The sequence below is a fragment of the Salmo trutta genome, chromosome 33, assembly GCF_901001165.1.
Source record: "Salmo trutta chromosome 33, fSalTru1.1, whole genome shotgun sequence".
NCBI lineage: Eukaryota > Metazoa > Chordata > Actinopteri > Salmoniformes > Salmonidae > Salmo > Salmo trutta.
This window is the reverse complement of record NC_042989.1, coordinates 12393959-12416020: the sequence shown is the minus strand read 5'-3', so window position 1 is coordinate 12416020 and position 22062 is coordinate 12393959. Positions and strand designations below refer to the sequence as shown.

At 45.2% G+C, this 22062-nt stretch overlaps 1 protein-coding gene across 8 annotated transcripts in view; it reads left to right on the top strand.

Moving 5' to 3' along the window:
• ralgapa1 (Ral GTPase activating protein catalytic subunit alpha 1) overlaps nt 1–22062 on the top strand; it is a 75261-nt gene that overhangs the window by 13301 nt on the left and 39898 nt on the right. For 3 of the 8 annotated variants that reach the window (XM_029729815.1, XM_029729818.1, XM_029729817.1), the window contains exons 2-25: nt 2323–2433; nt 2524–2573; nt 3859–3916; nt 4440–4483; nt 4717–4894; nt 5115–5230; nt 9220–9358; nt 9820–10034; nt 10421–10678; nt 12890–13075; nt 13263–13334; nt 13479–13627; nt 13943–14066; nt 14441–14610; nt 14774–14841; nt 15330–15512; nt 16212–16352; nt 17239–18705; nt 20212–20336; nt 20557–20773; nt 20936–21118; nt 21298–21456; nt 21565–21758; nt 21941–22039. In XM_029729815.1, the coding sequence (XP_029585675.1) occupies nt 2323–2433; nt 2524–2573; nt 3859–3916; nt 4440–4483; nt 4717–4894; nt 5115–5230; nt 9220–9358; nt 9820–10034; nt 10421–10678; nt 12890–13075; nt 13263–13334; nt 13479–13627; nt 13943–14066; nt 14441–14610; nt 14774–14841; nt 15330–15512; nt 16212–16352; nt 17239–18705; nt 20212–20336; nt 20557–20773; nt 20936–21118; nt 21298–21456; nt 21565–21758; nt 21941–22039 (4706 nt within the window). The remainder of the gene's footprint in view (nt 1–2322; nt 2434–2523; nt 2574–3858; nt 3917–4439; nt 4484–4716; nt 4895–5114; nt 5231–9219; nt 9359–9819; nt 10035–10420; nt 10679–12889; nt 13076–13262; nt 13335–13478; nt 13628–13942; nt 14067–14440; nt 14611–14773; nt 14842–15329; nt 15513–16211; nt 16353–17238; nt 18706–20211; nt 20337–20556; nt 20774–20935; nt 21119–21297; nt 21457–21564; nt 21759–21940; nt 22040–22062) is intronic. The other 5 variants (XM_029729822.1, XM_029729823.1, XM_029729816.1 and 2 more) reach the window with 4 other exon arrangements.

Below are 22062 nucleotides of genomic sequence, written 5' to 3'. Positions count from 1 at the left end.
GCTGGATTTTGAGAGTGGGGTTCCGTTTTAGGTGTGTGTGTGTGTGTGTGTGTGTGTGTGTGTGTGTGTGTGTGAGTGAGTGAACTTCAATTTGGTAGATAGGTAATATTGACAAGAATACTTTCTGACAAGTGTAGCTCTTCAGCCATATCATGTCAAAATTAGTTACCAGTGTCACCTTTGGGCCAAGATGTTTTTTTCTTCATGTTGGATATGTCTCAGCCGTTCTTTGTCCTGCACCCGTCTCAAGCTGGACCTCCGTCTGTCCTGGCTTTTCTCTGAAGGAACGGAAGGCTTATGGCCCAGAGGAAGCGACAGCAGGCTGGTCATGGGATGCACGGAGAGGTGTTGCAGGGATGGAGATGGACTGTCATAGAGAGTGGACTGTCATTGGGGTTAGTTGTTTAGGAGAGGTGTCTGAGCTTTGTTTAATGTTACTGTAATGGTAGCCTACACATATTAACTTGTTCAGAGTCTGTCCAATCAGTTATGTGAGATATGCGCCATATCCCTTAGAAGTCAGAGAAGAGCTCTTGGAGCCTGTTGATGTGTCTGTGCGTGTGGCACCAGTGAGAGCGTTTCCAAAATTAGTCCTCAAGAAAAATTGGTTCTCAACTCCTGAGTCACTGCTGTAGGCCTAGTATTTTTCTAATCATTCAGACAAGGCAAAAAATAACTGTTGAGAGTATTTTACAAAAGGTTCGCTAAGTCACACATCCTCTCTGCATGATTCATCCATCCTCTCCTCTCTGGGTCTGTTCAGGATTACAGGGGTAAATCATGTCACGGGGGATTTAAAAGCCTCTTCGTTGAGATTCTCCAGTGTTCAGTAAGACTGGAAAGAAAGGGAGGACAGATGCTTCCATGTGTCTCCCTATTCCTGTAGTGTTTTCCCACTGGCAAGCTTCTCAACACTGTCCTGGCAACGTCCTCCACAAGACCCTCCCTAGCTGATTAGTGTGTAAATTAATTTTGGGCAGGCAGATCCTCAAGGCTAATTTGTTGTTATACTGACCATCTGACACTCAGCCAGGGGTCAGAAGCCTCTGAGCTTCTCTCCCTATGATTTGTGTGTATGCGTGTGTCAGGGTTTCCGTTAGCAACATGTGGCACCAGACATTTGACCAACAGCATTTTAATTTACTGGACATTTTGAGAAATGCAGCAATGCACACATGGCAGTAGGCTTTGCATGAATGTTCGTTCCATAATGCAATTAATGGGAAAACGCAGTTGTCAAAGCGCACGGCACATGCCAGCGGTTTCCTGTGACAGTGATGAAAACATCCGATAGTAATTTAGAAAGAAGTGAGATCCATTATGCAACAACTAGCATGGGTTGCTAATATGACTAGGATTGTGCATTTGGCTACTGGATGGTAAAATAATTGCCTCCATGGAAATGGTCTGATTTTGGCTAGGCTACTTTGAAGCAAGGTAAGAAATGCCTCATAATATGTAGTAAAGCATTCAGGTTTCAAACAATTAAATACATGTTTTCAAAATGCATACTGCCTCCAGCTCATTGCAAAGTGGTGTGTGACGCACTAATGAAGCCTGCCTTCCGTTGCCTGTGCATTTGCTGTTTAAAATGCTGTAGCAGCAGCTCTCGCGCTGTCAAAGACTATCTATGCCGTACAAATGTGATAAATAGCCTACATAATGAATATGTAGTCTACAGACACGCCAATTGAATTCTCCAAAATTATGCAAATGAACCTATAGACTGATAAGCATGACCAGTCAAATGTATTTCCATTAATTAATAGGCCCAAAAAATATTATTTCGCAATTTAATGTTTTTCTTCTTCTCTGGCGGCAATTTTATTTATCATCTTTTCTATAAAAGATATTGTCCAAAGGCCAGCTATTACCAGCTAACGGAAACCCTGATGTGTGTGTGTGTCCACTCAGCCAGGACAGTGCCAGGGGTCCGGTGCCTCTAAGCGTTCACCTGAGACAGTGTCACATAAGACCGTAAACACTCGTCTGTCAGTCGGTATTCTCCGAGCCTTGGCTTAAGATGTCAAGGTCACATTGCTAAGTGTTTGTCCACCACTACCGTTGTTGTAGAAGTGTTGTGTTCTTTATTTGGGTTAATAGCCCCTCGGGGCGGATAGCTCTGAAGTAATTGATAATGGGCAGGAAAATGACTGAGAATAAGCAGTGACTGACTGACTCCACTTTGAAGTACAGTTACAGCTACAGTAGGGCCACAAGCTTGTTCTGACCATGTGACCTGACCCCTCTCACTATTTCTCTCACTCTCACTCTCTCTCTCTCTCTCTCTCTCTCTCTCTCTCTCTCTCTCTCTCTCTGCAGAAAATGCTGAGTCGGGGGATCTGAAGCACTTCTTTGACCAGTACTACTCTCACATCTACTATGTGTTCTTTGAGAACTTTGTCGCCATTGAAGTCAGTCTCAAACAAAAAGGTGAGAATACAAGGTCAAGAATACTCTGGTTGGTTGGCCTGACACGGGTGTTGTTTGAGCCACTTCCTCACATTCACTTCTCTTTTGTAGGTCACAAATCGCAAAGGGAAGAACTTGACTCCATTCTATTCATATTTGAGGTAAGACTGTTACTTCTGAAATATTGAGGGGATGTTTTAAATGTCACAGTTCTTGAGAGTGATGGCATCTGACTTAATTGGTCGATAATACACAGAATTCCTAGAAAGTAGAATGGAGGAGGTATAACGGAGGGTTAGCCTAAGCAGGTTAGTGTGTAGGCTACTGTAAATCAGAGATTAGGGTGCTTCTGAATGTTCTCTAAGGTTGGTTCGTTAACTCCTCAATCCCCATGTGTGAAATATCCCCCAGACCGTGAGTGTGGAGCCATTGAAACACACATACAGGCATATGCATTGCCACGGGATGTTATTAGACTGGAGGCTAATTCACTGAGGCCTTAAGGCCTGTAGCAAGATGTTCTGTTTAGATTTCAAGGATCTACATGGTCCCACATCTCGCTCACTTACTTTGACAATAAGTATTTAAGATGACTTAGTTGTTTAAGGCACGTGTGTGATATTTATTGACACAGGCGGTGAGCTGAGAGGCTGGTTTTTGGTCCAAACAAAATGGGTCTGTTTCGTGTTTGGCAAACTAATGGCCTTTTATCAGTTGACATGGGGTGTGAATGAGTCATGTGGCATTACATCTTCATAGTCTCCTTACAGGGAGGGCCAAGTCCACATGCTGCAGTTGAGCTTGCAAGTAAGCATTTCACTGTGCTGTTTTACACCTGCTGTATCATGTGCGCGTGACAAATAAACTTTGAAACCTCACAACTAAAATCACTGCCAATTCCCTGAGAGAATTGGGTGTCAGAGTGACAGGGCTTAAGTACATTTACATTGTAGTATTTTAGCAGACGGTCTTATCCAGGGCGACTTACAGGAGCAATTAGGGTTAAGTGCCTTGCTCAAGGGAACATCAACAGATTTTTCCCCTAGTTGGCTCAGGGATTCAAACCAGCGACCTTTCAGTTACTGTCCTGGCCTCTTAACCATTAGGCTACCTGTTTCGGGTGTTGAAATGTGTGGGATTAGACAAACTATTGTAATGTAGGTTTATGTTCACCCCTCCCTCGTCTTTGTTTCAAAGATGTCCATGGGAAGGTGTGTCGTCAACTCACCTCTCCCAGGTTGCCTCATGGTCTTCTTCTTATTGCGATATCTACCGCTTAGCTGGTTACTTCATCCATAACGGAGAGGCGAGGCGTCTGACAGACTACTTGGATAATTGCCCATATATTCCACAATGAAGATGGAGTATTTTGTTTCAAAATGGTAGTAATACCGACACTGGCCTAAATACCGTTTCTGACTGTTGTAATTTATGTTCTGTTTACAGAAGATTCTGCAGCTCCTACCAGAGCGAATACACGGACGATGGCAGTTCCACAGCATAGGTACATTTATACTAGGCCCTTGTACATGTTGTGCCATTGTGAGTGTGGACGTCTTTATCAGCTACCGGTAAGTGTGTGGGAGTGCGAGTGTTTTTTTTGTTTTTTTTCTCTAGATTTTACCTCATGATCAGACATTTGGTCCCATCATGTGTTTGAAATCAGGTTAAGCCAGTTACATGGGTATCGGGCCCACACACTCCTCCCTTGCCAATGTCTCTTAGTTCTGGCTGTAGCTAATTGAGTTCCTACATGATTTGTAACATGCGTTTGGAGTGAGAACGGAAGGAGAGTAGAGCGCAGTGCTGCCTTCTCCTCACCCCTCCACTAGGTGGTCTCTCCTTTTCCACTGCACTGAGACCACTGTGCAGTTGGATACAAAGGCCACCCAGAGAAAGACAGAGAATGCCATGGACCTGGGGATGAGGGTCTCCCAGGTCTGACCGAGTACTCTGACATGTACTGGGGGCAGGGGGCTTGCTGGTTATTGCTATTCTGGTTGATGTGAATTGTTTTCCCCTCACAGGCCTCATCCTGAAGAAGCTGTTGCACACTGGGAACTCTTTAAAGGTATATCAGATTGGTCCTTCACTCATCAGTAGCATCGCCAGTAGCCAACTTGCCTCTGCTTGATGTACAACTGTTGTTTTTGTAATAGTCTTCCTGTTTTTCTGTTCTCTTCCTATTTTGCAATGGTTTTGACTGCTGTGGGCATTTGGTAATGGTATGCTCATAGAAATAGACTGACTAGAGTCGATTTCTATGAGTATGTCCCTGACTTTCTCTCTTTTTCTCCCCTGTAGATCCGAAGGGAGGGTGTGCGTCTGTTCCTGCTATGGATGCAGGCCCTGCAGGGTAACGCACTGAGAGAGCAGCTATGGATATTTGCCTGTCTGATCCCTGGCTTCCCATCCCCTCAGTCAGAGCTGGGACCCCGTACCCTGGACAACCTGGTGAACCCCCCTCTCAGCCTTCAGGAGAGTCAGTATTAATGCTTTTGTCTCTAAACCTGTTACCTTGTTTGTGACATGTTATTTGGAAGAAGCTTGAGGGCAACAGATATTTCATATTCTAACTGGTATGGCCAATTTCAAACTTAATGGTCGTACAGGCACCCAATTATTGAACACATAACTGTGGGTGTACATCTCAAGGTGCTGATTCTACTGCTTTTGTTTCTTCCCTTCTTCCATTCCTTCAGCTCAAGTGACTCCAGAAGAGATCAGTCCCCTGGTTCCTCCACAGTCAGGTGATAAGGGCCAGGAAGACCTCACAGGATACTTTCTAGAGGCTCTTCTGAAATACATGGTAAACCAGGTACTCTTCCCTTTATTACTAACACTGCTAACATGCTTGGCGTGGATGCAGCATTACCTACTACCTACCGGCAAGCCTTTTGTCATGGCCTTCTATCTGTTTGCAAGTGCAAACGACGGTAACCCCCTGAAAAGTGGCTTACATCATTTTAAATAAGCTTGTGTAACGGAGTTAAGAACGTGCCGTAAAGGCCCACTTCACAGCTAGCTTGAAATGTTGCGGATGGAGCCATCCAATCAGTACCGTTTTGGGTGGCTCAACCCATTACAACATTGTCAAGGAGCACGGTCACGTGTGTTGCGAAGCAGAGGATCACTGGTTCAAGCTCAGTTTGGGGAGGTTGGACAGTGGAATAAGCTAAGCTGTTAGCAACACACTGACCCCCATTACATTTTGCATCTGCATGCTTTTGCTGCAGTGTACTGTATGCTGACACACACTCACTGAGCTAACGGCTGTGCTGCTTTCTCTCTCCGTGGCTTTCCCAGATAAAGCCTCCTCTCCCTGCCTGTCTCTTGTCCTGTATCTGTTATTCTTTGTTAACAGTAGTCTCTTGTTGTTGTGTTGAGGGTGTTCTCATGAAACCAGTTGCAACCATGGCAGTAGCAAATTTAGTTAGAAAACCATGATGCATCTGCAACGATCAACTATCATTCTGAAGACTAAGATGCCTAGTTTATGGCACAGTGCCTTATTTTAAATACACTTCAATTTTGTACATTTCCACCCTGAATTCTCATTACCGAAATGCGTCCGGATTAAATTCTTCAGTTATTTTATACAATTTTACTTTAGAAAAACACAATGTTGCTGTAGTTTGTCCATAAATCATACAAATTGTATACTAGTTGATGTTTTCATTAAACTATAATATTTAAGTAAAAAAAAGTCTGTGGTCATGTTTCTCAATACCGTAACACTTTTTTTTTTCAAGTTGCTTTATTTTTTTAAAGTAAAGTTTTATCCATGATTCATCTTCTAGAGAAGTAGTCCTTAGATGAGAACATGTTAATGTAATTTCTTCACTTATATGCCTCCAGAATGAGGATCTTATTCTCAAACACCCCCTTGGGAAAAACTTAGAGAACCATTACCTTACCAACATGGAGGCATGAATCTGCTTTAGTAATGGGGTCAACTGTTTGCTGACTGATAATGGCTGTCTCCTATTACTTTCAGATTGAGCTACGGGTCTCTCATTACCGAAACACAACTTTCTCATTACTGCATAATTTTTAGGTCCATTTCGGTAATAAGAACCTTAATTTCGGTAATGATAATAAGCTAATTCTAATACGGTATAATCAGTGGGTGTGCTGTGCTGGTAACTTCAATTATTTACTAGGACCACTGCTTACACCTATTGTATAGATTTTTTCTGTAAAAAAATCGTTATTTGATTAAGTATGGGTTGTCAATAAATATGGGTATATAAACCCCATTTAATTGACTTAAAGCCACAATCTAGAGTTTGTGTTTTCAGCAAAGAGCAACCCCACCATTTAAAAATAACATCTGTACACAAGTTATTATAACAAACAAGATTCAGAAAAGGTTGTGTTGTGGTAATAGGAGAAATGGCAAAATACATTTTAAATATATACTGAACAACAATCTAAACACAACATGCAACAATTTCAAAGATTTTACTGAGTTACAGTTCATATAAGGAAATCAGTAAAATATAAATATATTCAGTAGGCCCTAATGAATGTGTTCAGACTCCTTGACTTTTTCCACATTTTTATGTTATAGCCTTATTCTAAAATCGATTAAATATCTTTTTCCCCTCATCAATCTACACACAATACCCCATAATGACAAATCAAAAACCTGGAAATATCACATTTATATAAGTATTCAAGCCCTTTACTCAGTACTTTGTTGAAGCACCTTTGGCAGTGATTACAGCCTTGAGTCTTCTTGGGTATGAGGCTACAAACTTGGCACACCTGTATTTGGGGAGTTTCTCCCATTCTTCTCTGCAGATTCTCTCAAGCTCTGTCGGGTTGGATGGGGAGCGTTGCTGCACAGCTATTTTCAGGTCTCTCCAGAGATGTTAGATTGGGTTCAAGTCCAGGCTCTGATTAAGCCACTCAAGGACATTCAGAAACTTGTCCCGAAGCCACTCCCGCGTTGTCTTGACTGTGTGCTTAGGGTTGTTGTCCCGTTGGAAGGTGACACTTCTCCTCAGTCTGAGGTCCTGAGCACTTTGGAGCAGGTTTTCATCAAGGATCTCTCTGTACTTTTCTCCGTTCATCTTTCCCTTGGTCCTGACTAGTCACCCAGTCCCTGCCTTTGAAAAACATCCACACAGCATGATGCTGCAACCACCTTGCTTCACCGTAGGGATCATGCCAGGTTTTCTCCAGACGTGACACTTGGCATTCAGGCCAAAGAGTTCAGTCTTGGTTTCATCCGACTAGAGAATCTTGTTTCTCATGGTCTGAGTTTTTTAGATGCTTTTAGCAAACTCCAAGCTGGCTGTCATATGCCTTTTACTGAGGAGTGACTTCCGTCTGGCCACTCTACCATAAAGGTCTGATTGGTGGAGTGCTGCAAAGATGGTTTTCCCTTCTCCACAGAGGAACTCTGGAGATCTGTCAGTGTCCATCAAGTTCTTGGTCACCTCCCTGACCAAGGCCATTCTCCCCCGATTGCTCAGTTGGGTTGGCCGGCTCTAGGAAGAGTCTTGGTGGTTCCAAACTTCCATTTAAGAATGATGGAGTCCACTGTGTTCTTGGGGACCTTCAATGCTGCAGACATTTTTTGGTACCCTTCCCCAGATCTGTGCCTTGACACCATCCTGTCTCGGAGCACTACGGACAATTCCTTTTGACCTCTTTGCTTTTGCTCTGACGTGCTATCAACCGTGGGACCTTATTGATTGGTGTGTGCCTTTCCAAATCATGTCCAATCAATTGAATTTACCACAGGTGGACCGCAATGAAGTTGTAGAAACATCTCAAGGATGATCAATGGAAACAGGATGCACCTGAGCTCAATTTCGAGTCTCTTAGCAAAGGGTCTGAATACTTATGTAAATAAGGTATTTCTGTTTCTTATTTTTAAATCATTTGCCAAAATGTCTAAACTTTTTTCGCTTTGTCATTTTGGGGTACTGTGTGTAGATTGCTGAGGAAATGTTTGTCTTTAATCCATTTTAGAATAAGACTGTAACATAACAAAATGTGGAAAAAGTCAATGGGTCTGAATACTTTCCGAATGCACTGTATGGATTTCACATGACTGGGCTTGGGAGGGCATAGACCTACCCGCTGGAGGGCATAGACCTACCCGCTGGAGGGCATAGACCTACCCGCTGGAGGGCATAGACCTACCCGCTGGGGAGCCAGGCCCAGCCAATCATAAAGTTTTTCCCCACAAAAGGGATTTATTACAGACAGAAATAATCCTCAGAATACTGTGTGACAACTGCACATTTTAGTGGCCTTTTATTGTCCCCATCACAAGCTGCACCTGTGTGATGATCATGCTGTTTTATCAGCTTCTTGATATGCCACACCTGTCAGGTGGATGAATTATCTTGGCAAAGGTGAAATACTCACTAACAGGGATGTAAACAAATTTGTGCACAAAATTTGAGAGAAATAATATTTTATAATATGGACCAACACTTTACATGTTTCATTTATTTTTTGTTCAGTATTTGTTTTCAGTGTTATGTTTAACTCAGACCTTTTTCATTAGGTGAGCAATGTTAAAAATATTAGAAATTAATTCGGATAACTTTTTTGGACTTCAAAAACTGTTGTGGTAAAGATAATTTTGGCATCGGTAGTTGTAGAAATTGTTGTAAAATGCATAATATCTGATCAGTAAACATTACAATAGTTATGAAATCGATAAATACAGATCGTGATCCACGAGGTATTATGGTGGGAAAAGTTTTTTACATTTTTATTTTATTTTAAAAAATTGTCACGTGCCATTTCATGAGGATCACCCTGTTGTCTTACACCCTGCAGGCCAAAAGTCTGGAGTGGAAGTGCAAAGACAACCACGAGAAGGGCTTCGCATTCCTGTTTGGAAACTTCAAGAAATATTACCTGCCGCACATATTCCCTATCTTTTCCAAGGAGACCAGTTTGTACCATCCCATATTGGGTGAGGAGAACATCTGAATTAGTATGAGATAAACAAACAGAAACTGATTTTTAGCTGATTTTTAGTTTTGCATTATACTATAGTGGTGCAGTGTGCATAGAAGTTTGTTGATACCCTTTTTGACACTACTGAGCCGTGTTATACATACGTTCTTCGACATTGCTCGTCCTAATACTTCTATATTTCTTAATTCTTGTCATTTTAGCTTTATGTTGTGTATTGTTAGATATGACTGCACCGTTGGAGCTAGGAACACAAGCATTTCGCTACACCCGCAATAACATCTGTTAAAAATGTGTTTGCAACCAATACAATTTGATATGACCATATGCTTAAACCATGCTGGAAAGAAAATATCAGAGCCAGCACAGTACGGGTAGCACAATGGTGTGAAAAGGGGATTAGCGTTACATTCTTATTCTCTATTCACCCTCTCTGTCTGCCCCCCCCCCCCCCTCCAGAGGTTCCATCAATGAGACCAAAGCCTTACTACAGTGTGGTGAAGAAAGACCCAGAGACCAACGAGGCAGTGTACTGTACTAAGGAGAGCCTCCTCAACGCCCGGGTCATCTTCATCCGCTGGCTGGTGTCCTTCTGGCTGGAGCCACGCTCCAACACTGGAACACACATCCCTGGGGTGGACGGAGAGAGGGAGAGTGTGCCAAAGAACATCCAGGTAATCACCATATACACACCTGAGGGGAGAGTTTGCCATGTTTAGCACAACGTATAATATCTAGGTACATGGATGGAAATTTGTGCCATGCGATATTTTCCATCCCTGTCTAGTTATCGTAGAGAGAGTGCGCCAAAAAACATCTATGTAGGTCATGCAGGCATCATCACATCTGAGGGAAGGTAAGAGGTATGAAGAGTTAGCATAATTATATTGTCACATTAAACACAGGCTCTGGGACAGCTTTTGAGTTGTGATATTGCTCGGTCTGTGGGTTATACTAGTGAACCTCCAACACATGCATTGTGTTACATATATATTTGCCAGGCCTTATCGAAGCTCTAACGGTGGTCACTGATGATTGTGTTTCTCTGGTTGTCTCCCAGAGGGCAGCAGCTGGGCTGGCAGGGCGGGGACATGGGTTGGGGGATGACTTGGGCCCCAGGGCAGACAGCCTGGATGGAGGGATGGGTTGTGAGCAGGAGCAGTCCCACTCCAACACCTCCACCCTAACAGAGAGGGAGCCCAGCTCCTCCAGCCTGTGTAGTATGGACGAGGAGCACCTCACTGACATGGAGGTTGTGAGAAGAGTCCTCTGTTCCTCCAGGACCAATGTCAACTTCATCACTGAGATTTTCCGACAGGTACAGCACACTTACTCACACAGTACATTGTGTTTGGCTGGTGCTGTTTGTAATAAATACATTTTAGTCCTTGGGATCAATACATTTCTATTACTACTACTACTGGGTCATTCCACAAAATCCCCTTTTGGTCCCTTGTTATATTTTAAGTAGAAATTGTGCAGCAATATTGAATTGTAAAAGCCTGTTATATTAAAGCTGCACTATGCCGAAATCGCTCCTACCATTTCCTGGTTGCTAAAATTGTAATAGTTCGCCTAATTTCAGATTACGTGACAGTCTAGAGAATCATTGTACCATCTAAACCGCTGTGAAATATATTTCCCAAAACCAAAAATGTTGTATTTTCAGCTGTTTGAAGCTGGTGTACAAAACTGAAAGTAAAAGACGCAAAAAAAAATATTAATGAACGGGAAGCATAGAAATAGCGTGCACAGAACAGATTTACTGCTTCTTAGACTTGCTTTCAATGCGAACAGATCTATAACTCACATTTCTATGTGAATTTGGTCGTGTCACCCAAAACGTTACAGATGTTGCAGCTTTAAATGAAGTTACCTTTAATATGAACCACATGGAAAATTCAATAAATTAGATTTTTTTTTATATGAATGAAGTCTTGCGAAAGTGCCAAAATTCAGCAGTTTGACATATACCTCTGTGCCCTTTCTGTGGCTTCTAGAAAGGTTTTAAGATACTTAACCCCCAAATTTCTTAAAATGTTCACTATCATTAGCTACGTTTCATTCGACTATTCTAAAATCCGAATAAAGAAATTATGCGCATTTCCCCACCAGTGGTTTGTTTCCACCAAACTGACTTGTTGGAGATTAAAAAACATCTGTACGTGATTACGTAGTGCACACAAAATGTACTTTTCTGCTTAAGTTTTCATCTACCAAATAAAAATAGCTTTGTCAATCTGCATATAGCAAATGTGCCTGCTTTGGTCTTGGTATGTGCCAACAGCTCGCAGATGCAGTGCGAGAATGCTGTGCAGGTAGGCTTGTCTCCATAATGAGATTATTATGGGGGTTTATTTGTCAAACGGCAGTCAACATGTCACCAGAATCAGGCCCTCAATATTGTTTGGAAAGGAGCATCAAGATCACTGTGAAGTTCATCGTAAATTATTTCTTCTGTAGCCTAATAAACTGCATGGTTTCCCAAGTCGTAGTGGGAGGACCACACACCATATCACGTGACTCCAAGATTACTTCGATATGATGGTTTTATATCAATATTTGCGCATAAAGGTGTTTCCACCGCCATTTCTCACTTAATAATTTTACTGATACAAAAAGATACCACCATGTCGAACGAACAAATTATCTGTCAGCATTTATACAATTGTTCCGAAACTTCCTGTCTCCATCACAGATTTGTTTATTTTTTCAGTATGACTGACTTTATTCGCATAAAAACAGGATGGAAACGTGGTTAGTGGAAAGCCCTTGTTTGTTGCTTTGACAAAGTCATTTCTAAAGATTTATTTCATGTGATTAGTGCTTCATTGTTGGGTCAAAAAAACCTGTCCCACATTTTAAGGTCGCATGAACTGAACTTTTTTTAAATGTATTTTTAAATAATGTTTTCAAAAAAACATTGAACATTAGTCAAATCATAGCGTAAAAGCAGGTTAGCTGGTTCTACTCTTTTAGTTTTTTTCCTGGTCTTTTGTGGTGGAAAACTGAGTGGGTCGAGCATAACACGTCAACTCCATTACTCATAGACAGGCTAGAAATGTAAAAAAATATATATATTTATTTATTTATTTATTGTGAAGCTTGCATTCAATTACCCCTCCCTGTTGCACACAAGCTTCCATTCCATGTCACAAGGGGATTTCTGGCAGATTTAAGATGAAATCGCCAACGCTGTTACTTTATGTGGCACTTAATAGGCACTGACTATATTCTTTTATTTATTTAACCTCCTTGAGATGGGAATACATGTTTTTTTAATAAGTTGAACGTGCTGTTCATGACAATGTTAAAATTAGGTGAAATCAAAGTTTTCACCAAGTTACACTACCCAAAAGGGACTCATTTCGTGGAACGACCCTACTAGTACTACTACTAGTACTACTAGTACACTAAATATCCCTGTAAAAGTCTGTTGTTGTGTGTCTGTATGCTCCACAGAGAGCCACTAGGATAAACAAGTCTGCTCCATTTCAATCCAGCACAGTGACGTTGTTGTTGTCCTCAGGCCTTCCTGTTGCCGATGTGTGAGGCTGCAGCCATGAGGAAGGTGGTGCGGGTGTACCAGGAGTGGTTTGCCCAGGAGGACAAGCCTTTGTTTATGAGGGAGCCGGAGGAGGAGAGGATCTTTTCCACCGCCGGAGAGGTTAACCTGGAGCCTGTACCCCAGCAGGGCCCAGAGAAGGAAGAGGAGGTGAGGGCTGGAACTAGGGCTATGGGTGGGTGAGGATGGATGCACCAGGGACCTATTCATTAGGACACACTTACGTTTGGTAATGAACACGACCCTCAAGACAAAGAAGTAGACAGGCTACATCATGTCTTCATGGTCTCTGTCTAACATATGTTGTGCATTTGTACTTTTTTCTGTGTCCTCTCAGAGGGTGAATAAAGTGTCTGAGAAAGAGCTGCTGGAGTACAGTGTGCGTGCAGGTGTTCAGCCCACTCTACAGGTATGTTCTATTGGCCAACACACACATTATGCAGAATAGGCAACCATATTAAGTAATTATGTAACGATCACTAGCTTCAATCCGATAGTGTCCAGTTCCATGCCTTTCTTCAACACCGCAATCTCCCTCTCTCTTCCACCCCAGGTGTTTGTCACCAACTCGGCCAATGTGTTTCTGCTGGAACCAGCCAACGAGCTGAAGATGCTGCTGGAGGAACATGTTGACATGTGCAAGAGAGTCCTTAACATATACCGCAGCCTGGTCATGCATGAAACCATGGACCAGAAGACATGGTATAGCACAACATTAACTCTGAGCAGCCCATGGGTTTTAATGAGGAAGCATAGCATACATTTACGGCCAGACCCAATTTGTTCCCCACAACTCCCATTAGCCCTAACCCTTCAATGTTTGCAGATCTGAAGGGTCTGGATAGGTATAAGCAGTGTAGTGGGGAGCTTAAATGTTTTTTCTTATATCTACAGAAGGGTTAGGGCCAAGGTGGAGAGCTAGGGCCTTTCTTCTTTTTGTGCAACATATCCCTATGTGACCACTTCTCACTTGTGGTGCATCTGCTTGTCTGTGCGTCTGACTGTCTGTCTGTGCAGGGAGCAGATCCTGCTGGTCCTGCTGAGGGTGACCGAATGTGTGATGAAGAGACCTCCCTCAATCATGCCACACGGCAAGAAGAACATGACCCTCTCAGGGAGACTGGCTGGGGCAGTCTTTCAGGTACACAATGTGCCCTAAATGATACCCTATTCCCTACATAGTGCACTACTTTTCACCAGGGCCCATAGGGCTGATGTCAAAACTAGTGCACCATGTTGGGAAGACGGAACCATTTGGGACACATACTGTGACTAACCACATGAGGGTGCTTTCTCAATGGTCTTCTCTTGATTCCTTGAATCCTCCCCTTGCTTCCCACTGACAATTTGAAAATAATTTGGGAAATGACAGAAGAGGAGGACACAAGGAATCGAGCAAAGACTTTTGAGAAAGAGCCATGTTGCCTCCACAACCTTCCTCCGCATGAAACCTAACAAAGGGAAGTTTGTAAAGGATGTTTCTACTTTTCATGCTAGTCTTTCTTCCTCTGTTAGACCCTGATAGTGGCGTGGATCAAGGGGAACCTGAACGTGTACATCTCCAGGGAGCTGTGGGATGACCTGCTGGCCGTGCTGTCCTCGCTCACCTGCTGGGAGGAGCTGGTCACAGAGTGGTCCCTCACCATGGAGACGCTCACCAAGGTTCTGGCCCGCAACCTGTACAGGTAAAAACAGGAGAGAACGTGCTCAACACACACACACACACACACTGAGGAAGGCAAAAGCCAAAGGGTTTTGTTAAGACATGTTGAAAATAGAAGAATATTAAACAGAGGTTGAAATTGTAACCGAATCTAAGTGAGTGCTGGTCCCTTTTAAATGTTGCAGTCTGGACCTCAACGAGCTGCCGCTGGACAAGCTGAGTGAACAGAAACAGAAGAAACACAAAGGAAAAGGTACAACTCTAACACTGCTTTACTCTGTCTAATGGACACACTGCTTTACTCTGTCTAATGGACACACTGCTTTACTCTGTCTAATGGACACACTGCTTTACTCTGTCTAATGGACACACTGCTTTACTCTGTCTAATGGACACACTGCTTTACTCTCTCTAATGGACACACTGCTTTACTCTCTCTAATGGACACACTGCTTTACTCTGTCTAATGGACACACTGCTTTACTCTGTCTAATGGACACACTGCTTTACTCTGTCTAATGGACACACTGCTTTACTCTGTCTAATGGACACACTGCTTTACTCTCTCTAATGGACACACTGCTTTACTCTCTCTAATGGACACACTGCTTTACTCTCTAATGGACACACTGCTTTACTCTCTCCATCACTCTCTAGCTCTCCCTTCCTCCGTTTCTTTTTAATACCACAGAGACGTACCAACCTGTACCCGATTTTTCCCTTCTCTGTATTGGTCACTAGGGGGAGCTCACGAGGGCCAGAAAATGTCTGTGGACCGTTCGTTCTCTAAGGGCTGGAGCAGGGACCAGCCTGGGAGTGGGAGTGGGAGCGGCCAGGCAGCAGCCATGAGGCAGCGCAGTGCCACCACCGCTGGCTCCCCGGGCATGGAGAAGGCCAGGAACACCATACGCCAGAAGACTGGGGGTTAGTGTCACAACCATCAAATTTATCAGACTGCATGTCTATATACTGGAGGGTTGGTTGTCTTAACCTCGTGTCAAAGTGTTTATGGTATCTTTTATGCATTGTTTAAAATTCTGTATGTAATGGTTCCAGTAGATCTATACATGGTACATTTTAAGGTTTTGGTGTGATAGTCAATGCTGCCATTAACTGTCGTCAAATTGACCAAGGCAAGTTATTCTTATTTTAGCCATTTATAAAAAATCTATGAAATGGGAAATCGGTACTGTGTAGGCGTCCTCCAGTGAAGAATTGTTAAACTGAGCAGGAGGATTGTGTTGGCTCATGGAGGGCTCTGTGACCTGGCTCCTGAGAGACAGACAACCAGACAGCCACACAGACAGGCACCTGCCTCCACACAGCAGCTTGTCACCTTTGCCTTTTCCTTGTCCTCCTCTCTCTGAAGGTCACTGCTCTCTACCATGCTGTCACCGTCTTCACTTTTTCCCCTCACTTTCTCACCTTCTCTCCTTCCTCCTTTCCCCCTTTTTAACTTCCCCTTGTTTCTGAACTCCCCCATTTCCTCTCTGTCCCTTTATTTCATGACCCCTACCGTTCTTTTATTCTCCTCCTTCCCCCCGTTCTTTCACCTCTCCTCCCTCCTTTCTCTCCTTCCTCTCCTCCCTTCTCTCCTCTCTTTGGCGGCCATCCGTCCCTCAGCCCTGCGTAGCTGCTCTACGGGCGACAGCCTCCTGTCCCAAGCCTTTATCCGCAGCGCTAAAAGTGCCCCTGTCCTCGTCCATCACCACCACCCTCTCCTGCCTGACTCTGTCCTCACTCCCCTAGCTGACAAGCTGGCAGGTAGAGCCCACTACTCTACGCCTGTACCTGTGTCTCTATCTCTATCTCCACCAACTTCACTTCTTCACTCACCATCTGTGTGTACTTCTTGTCTGTCTTTGCATATGTGTGTATGCAATGTTTTCTATGCTTGCGACTCCACACAGCCTGCTTTTCTTGAGGGGGGGGGCTCTTGTTTGCTGCCCCACCATTTCATAAACAACTGAAAGGATATTTGTCTCAGGCTTAGACTCTGGGGGTGTGTTTTTCGTTTTTTTTAATTTTCTCAGATCAGAAGTGTTTGTCCTGCATGTGGTTTGGTGTGCCTCCCTATTCCCTATCAATGTATGGTTTTGATGACATCTGCTCCAAATGACAGATATTGTCAACTCCGAGACGATTTCTGAATGAATTGTCATTTGGTATTATTGATGTATTATAATTAGTCTTTTTCCTCTGTGGCAGCTGTTTTGTCTTTGATATGGATATTATTTGATGCAACTGAAATATTCATTTATTAACCATGAAAAGGAATGCTGTTTTTGCCATGTTTTGTCTACCATTATTTTTGTATCCGTGAAAATGCATCCATAACATGTTTGGTGCTCCTGGTTCCAGTGATATTGGGTTAGAATAAACCATTGATACAAGCTCGCTTACCCTCTACCACCTGATCCTATACACATATATTAGATGTGTAGGCAATTATAGACATGCAATTGATTTGATTGTGCAATGCCCACAGAAGCTGCATATGGACATGTCTGCAAACTATATAAGATCATATTGCTGGACCACATTGTTGTGTATGTTACTGTTTCCATTCCCATCGCTGTATTTCCTGCATGTAGAGTTAGTAGGACCCATCTCCAGTGAGCTGTGCTCTGTGTCCCCCCTCTCTGTCCAGACATGGACGATCCCCCGATGGCCTCTCGGACCCCCAGGATCCGCCACTGCTCCCAGAGCGAGGATACCCCGGCCTCGGAGTTGTTTTCGGGGTCTGGCGACCTGGACCCCCAGGGGTCCACGCTCCCCCGCAGCAGCAGCGCCTCCGACATCATGGAGCCCTTCATCGCCGAGAGGGTCAAAGGTGCACTTCCTGTCCCTGACAGTCCCCCTTCTCACCCCACCACTGCTGTCTCTGTCCTCCACGACCACGCCCTGCACCCCCCCAACCCCCCCACTACCCTAGGTAGCAGCGTAGCCTCTCTGGAGGTGGGGGATAGCATCTATGACCACCTGTGGCAGATGATAGGCCCCCGCCCCCTTGCCCCTGACTGGACGTGTGGTGGAACCTCCTTCTCCTCCACCCTCACCCAGTCCTCTGAGAGAGAGGAGGAGGGGGGGGAGACTGAGGGCGAGGAGGACCTACTTAGCTCTCTCAGGGAGTATCTGATGCAAAGAAGCCTGGAGGAGGGAGGTGGAGGGGGGGAGAGGGGTGGCCCTAGTGAGGCTGTGACGGTACAGTCAGGGTCACAGCAGGTCAGGAGACAGGTCCAGGTAAGGCAGCAGAGCAGCTTGGACTCAGCAGAGGAGGACAGTGCAGAGGCAGAGCAGCAGCCTCCTGAGAGGAGCATTTATGAGTGTCTGGAGCAGAGTGATGACTGGGAGCTGGCCAGCAGGGGGAGCTCTAGTCTAGACCAGCAGGTAACTCCTCAGGGCACAGAGAATAGGGGAGAGCCCCACTTGGTCAGGCAGGATGCCACAGAGTGTGAGTATAATAACGATACAGGAGGTTCAGGCCTACAGGCCCCTCAGCCCCGGCAGCAGTCCCATTCACTTCACCACGCCCTCAAGCCCAGGTTGGTCCGGGGCAGGCTCAAAAAGCACCATGGGGGAGGGGTGCACGTCAGCTTCCGGCCCTCCACAGAGTCTGTCCAGTTCCACAACCCTCTAGACTCCAAGGAGGCCCACTGGAGGACCAGGCTGCGCCGCCTCAGCCACTTCAGCAGCCACTCTGTAGGAGTGGGGGGGTCTGGAGGGGCAGGGGTGGGTGGGTCAAAGGGTAAAGAGAGGTCAGGAGGGGAGGGGGTGAGCGGAAACGGGGAGCAGCCTGATGGGGAGGCCAGTGGAGTGGGGGGTCATGCGACAGGGCAAGGGCGTGTCCGTCTTGGGCGCTCTGCCCTTCGGCCCCGTGGGACTCGGTCCAGATCCCAGGATGCGGAATCGGGGATCAGTCCCTCTCGGCAGCAGCAGGGGGCTCTGTTGGGCGGTGTGTATAAATCTGTGGTCCATGCTCTCTCCAAGCCCAAGGCCCACGCCTCCGGCTCCGCGTCTCCCCAGCGGCACAGCAAAGCCCCCGGCGGGGCCACAGAGGCGCCCCTGAGGGACCTGTACACTCATGTATTGGGCTATTTTGGAAGAAAAGCACCAGGTGAGAGACTTCAGTTGCGTCGCTGTGCTCCAAGGCACTACCACAACATGGAAAACAAAACGACAAATCAAAAACACAGCACCACCGTTCTATCTCCTCCGTCTTTTCCGTTTTTAATTAACAGTTTTTTGCTGAATGTGGATTGAATTGAAGCTTTTTTTGTGTTTCCTATTTTAAAGTACTGTAGCTGACACAATCCAAAAAAAGAACCAAAGCCCGGCCGAAGGCCCCCCTTCCTCTCCTCCTGGGACGGCTCCCCCCTCCTCCTCTTCTTCCTCCAGCTTCTGGGACTAAATCTCTGCTGCCCCTCCCCTTCCCTCCCTGGATGCTGCATGCGGCCTCACACGTCCCCCTCAGCCTCCTCACATCACACAACACCATACAGCACAACACATTCACTGCACACACACCGGTCAATTCTACAATCGCATCAGGCCAAAACAGGCTAACTAATTTACTATAATACATTGACATATAACACACACAGTGTAGCATTATAACGTCCATTGCTTTCGTTTATACAGGAACATGAGCCTGGAAATGTATCTGTCCACTAGTCTGCGCTGATGCTCTGACATGTCATTATACCTCCAACCAGGTGGAGGCAGTATAGCCCTTCTGATGGAGAATAGGATTTCAACACCACCAACTGGCAGGAAAGCTTTAAGCTGGGTCCTCTTGAGTCACCTCAATGACACACTACCGCAAAGTCAAATGTCTCTTCTTTTTTCTTCCCCTAGGTTTTACTGATACTATTTTAACAGTTAACGCAAAGATTTAGTGGCTTCTTAGGGCAGTAAACACTTTTTTTTAATGGCAGGTCACTAGAACTAAAACCCATTTGGAAGCTCAGACTCACCAGAGAAAGTCACAGGGCGTGATGGGGACAAACTCTTTGCTCTCTGCTTCTCTCTGACAATCCAGCCCAATGGAGAGAGAAAAAGTACATATAATATCCACTACCACTCTGTTTAATAATGTGTCATGGCCTTTTTTGTGTATGCTGCCTCATCTTTCAGTACCTCTTGGCTACCCAGTTAACACACTGGCTACCCTCTCACCTAACCACAGTTGAGTTAACATAGCTTGACTAATCTCTGTTCTGTGGTGTGCTGTACTCATGGCCTCTCTCTCTGGGAATGCATGTGAGTAACTCCTGCATCGCTTCACTGGATGTACCCTGTTGTGTTGGTTGGCTTTTCTTTAAGGTTGTTCTGTTGAGCTTTGTGCATCGGTTACCTTAATTCTTGTTCTCTATATAACATCACATACAACACCACCGTCACCTTACTGTATGGACTGATACTTTTACACAGACACATTTCTGAACTTAACATTCTCCACAGCCTATAGGAATGACATGCGTTCAAGATTTTTTTCCCAATGCTATTGTGTTGATATGTATTCTAGTGAGGTGAAGATGCTAGTAGTTGTAGTGCTGTGTGTGAGTCGGTATCTAGAACGGTGGGGTGAAGTGTATGTCCTTTGCTCTCTGCCTGAACACAGCCAACAAAGAGGACCCTTGTCAGAAGATGCGGCCTGTGTCCAGTGACGCAGGCAACAGTAGCCAAAACTTTGGCGACCTGATGGACGAGTTTATCCAAGAGCGTCTGCGAGCGGGAGGCACCTCTGTAAGTCGCCGTTCTATTCTCTCTTTTCTCTGTATTTGTCTCCCGCGGTCTCTCTCACTCACACACACACACACACACACACTTAGTTTATGAGCTGAGTGAGTAAGTGAATGTCCTCAGCTCATGCTCCCTGAGTGTTAACTTTATTCCTAACATCAGAGTACTATCTTCTCTCTACCCCTTTCTCTCACTCACATGTCCTATCTACTTCTCTTTGCAGGGTATGACCAGGCGTGGCAGCAGCCCCGGTAGTCTGGAGATCCCTAAGGACCTGCCAGAACTCCTGAACCGTCAGAACTCCACACGACCCGTGGACGACCCCGGCGTGCCCTCCGAGTGGACCTCCCCCGCCAGTGGCAGCAGCAGCGACCTAATCAGCTCCGACAGCCAATCGGACTCATTTAACGCCTTCCAGTACGCCAACTGCAAGTTTGAAAGTAAGTCTGACGTCACCATGGCTGCTGCTCGCTCACACTGTAAAAAAAACATGACTGTGTAACTAAGTAACATAGTAGTGGAGTGTGTTGGAGTGTATTGTAGCTTGCTCTTGACATGCTGGAGGAGGACTACTTTTTCTGACTGTTGTGTGGCACTGTTAGATTTCAGCTTTGGTCCGGATGGCTGTGGTACGGGGTCGTTGGACCAGGATAACACTAGCCTGGGAGGAGTACCCCTGACTGCAGAGGAACAGGAGCTGTCCAGCCTCACCACCCTGCACATTGACTCAGAGACCAGTAGTCTGAGCCAGCTTGGCCTGTCTGCAGATACCGTCACCATCACAGGTCAGAGCTGCAGATAAACAAATCAGAATACATCACCTTTCAATGTCCACATCACTCATCCTTTTCTACATCGTAGTGACTTTCCTACTTAACTAAAGCACTTGAATCATCTGGAGAAATCCAATCAACTATTATTACTACCTAATTAATTACATTCCTTTGTTTGTGACTCCCTCCAGGTTCAGAGAGTGCGTCCCTGATGCATTCCCTGGGGGGTTCCCGCTCTCAGACCCCGTCCCCAGCCACGCTGACCGCTGAACATGTAGCTCTGCAGCACAAGGACCTGCAGCTGGATGAGAAACTACATCACTCTGTAGTACAGACTCCGGATGACCTGGGTAATACACATACACACTGCTCTCATCACCTAACGCACAACACAAACGCACAACACACTCAGCCTTTTTGGATACTAAAAGTGCCATCCCTCTTCTCTATCCTCTCAGAAACCAGTGAGTTTCCTACAGAGGACTGCAGTGTGATGGCTGGTGGCTCGCTGACCGGTTGGCACGCTGACGTTGCCACGGTGATGTGGCGGAGAATGCTAGGCATTCTGGGAGATGTGAACACCATTAAGGACCCAGAGATCCACGCCCAGGTCTTTGACTACCTCTGTGAGCTGTGGCAGAACCTGGCCAAGGTAGGGAACCATACGGGAACCAATCCGACTGTGTACTCCATACATTGACAGGCCCTGAGATTGCGTCACACATCAGACTGGTTCACACAAGATACTCACTCATGACATTCACTCACTGTCTCTCTCTCCCCTCTCTCTCTCTGCCTCTATCATTCATTGTGTGTCTCTCTCTCTCACATCAGATCAGAGATAATCTGGGGATCTCTCTGGACAACCAGTCATCTCCTCCTCCCCCGGTCCTCATCCCTCCCCTTCGGATCCTCACCCCCTGGCTCTTCAAAGTACGTACCTCTCACCGTTCCCT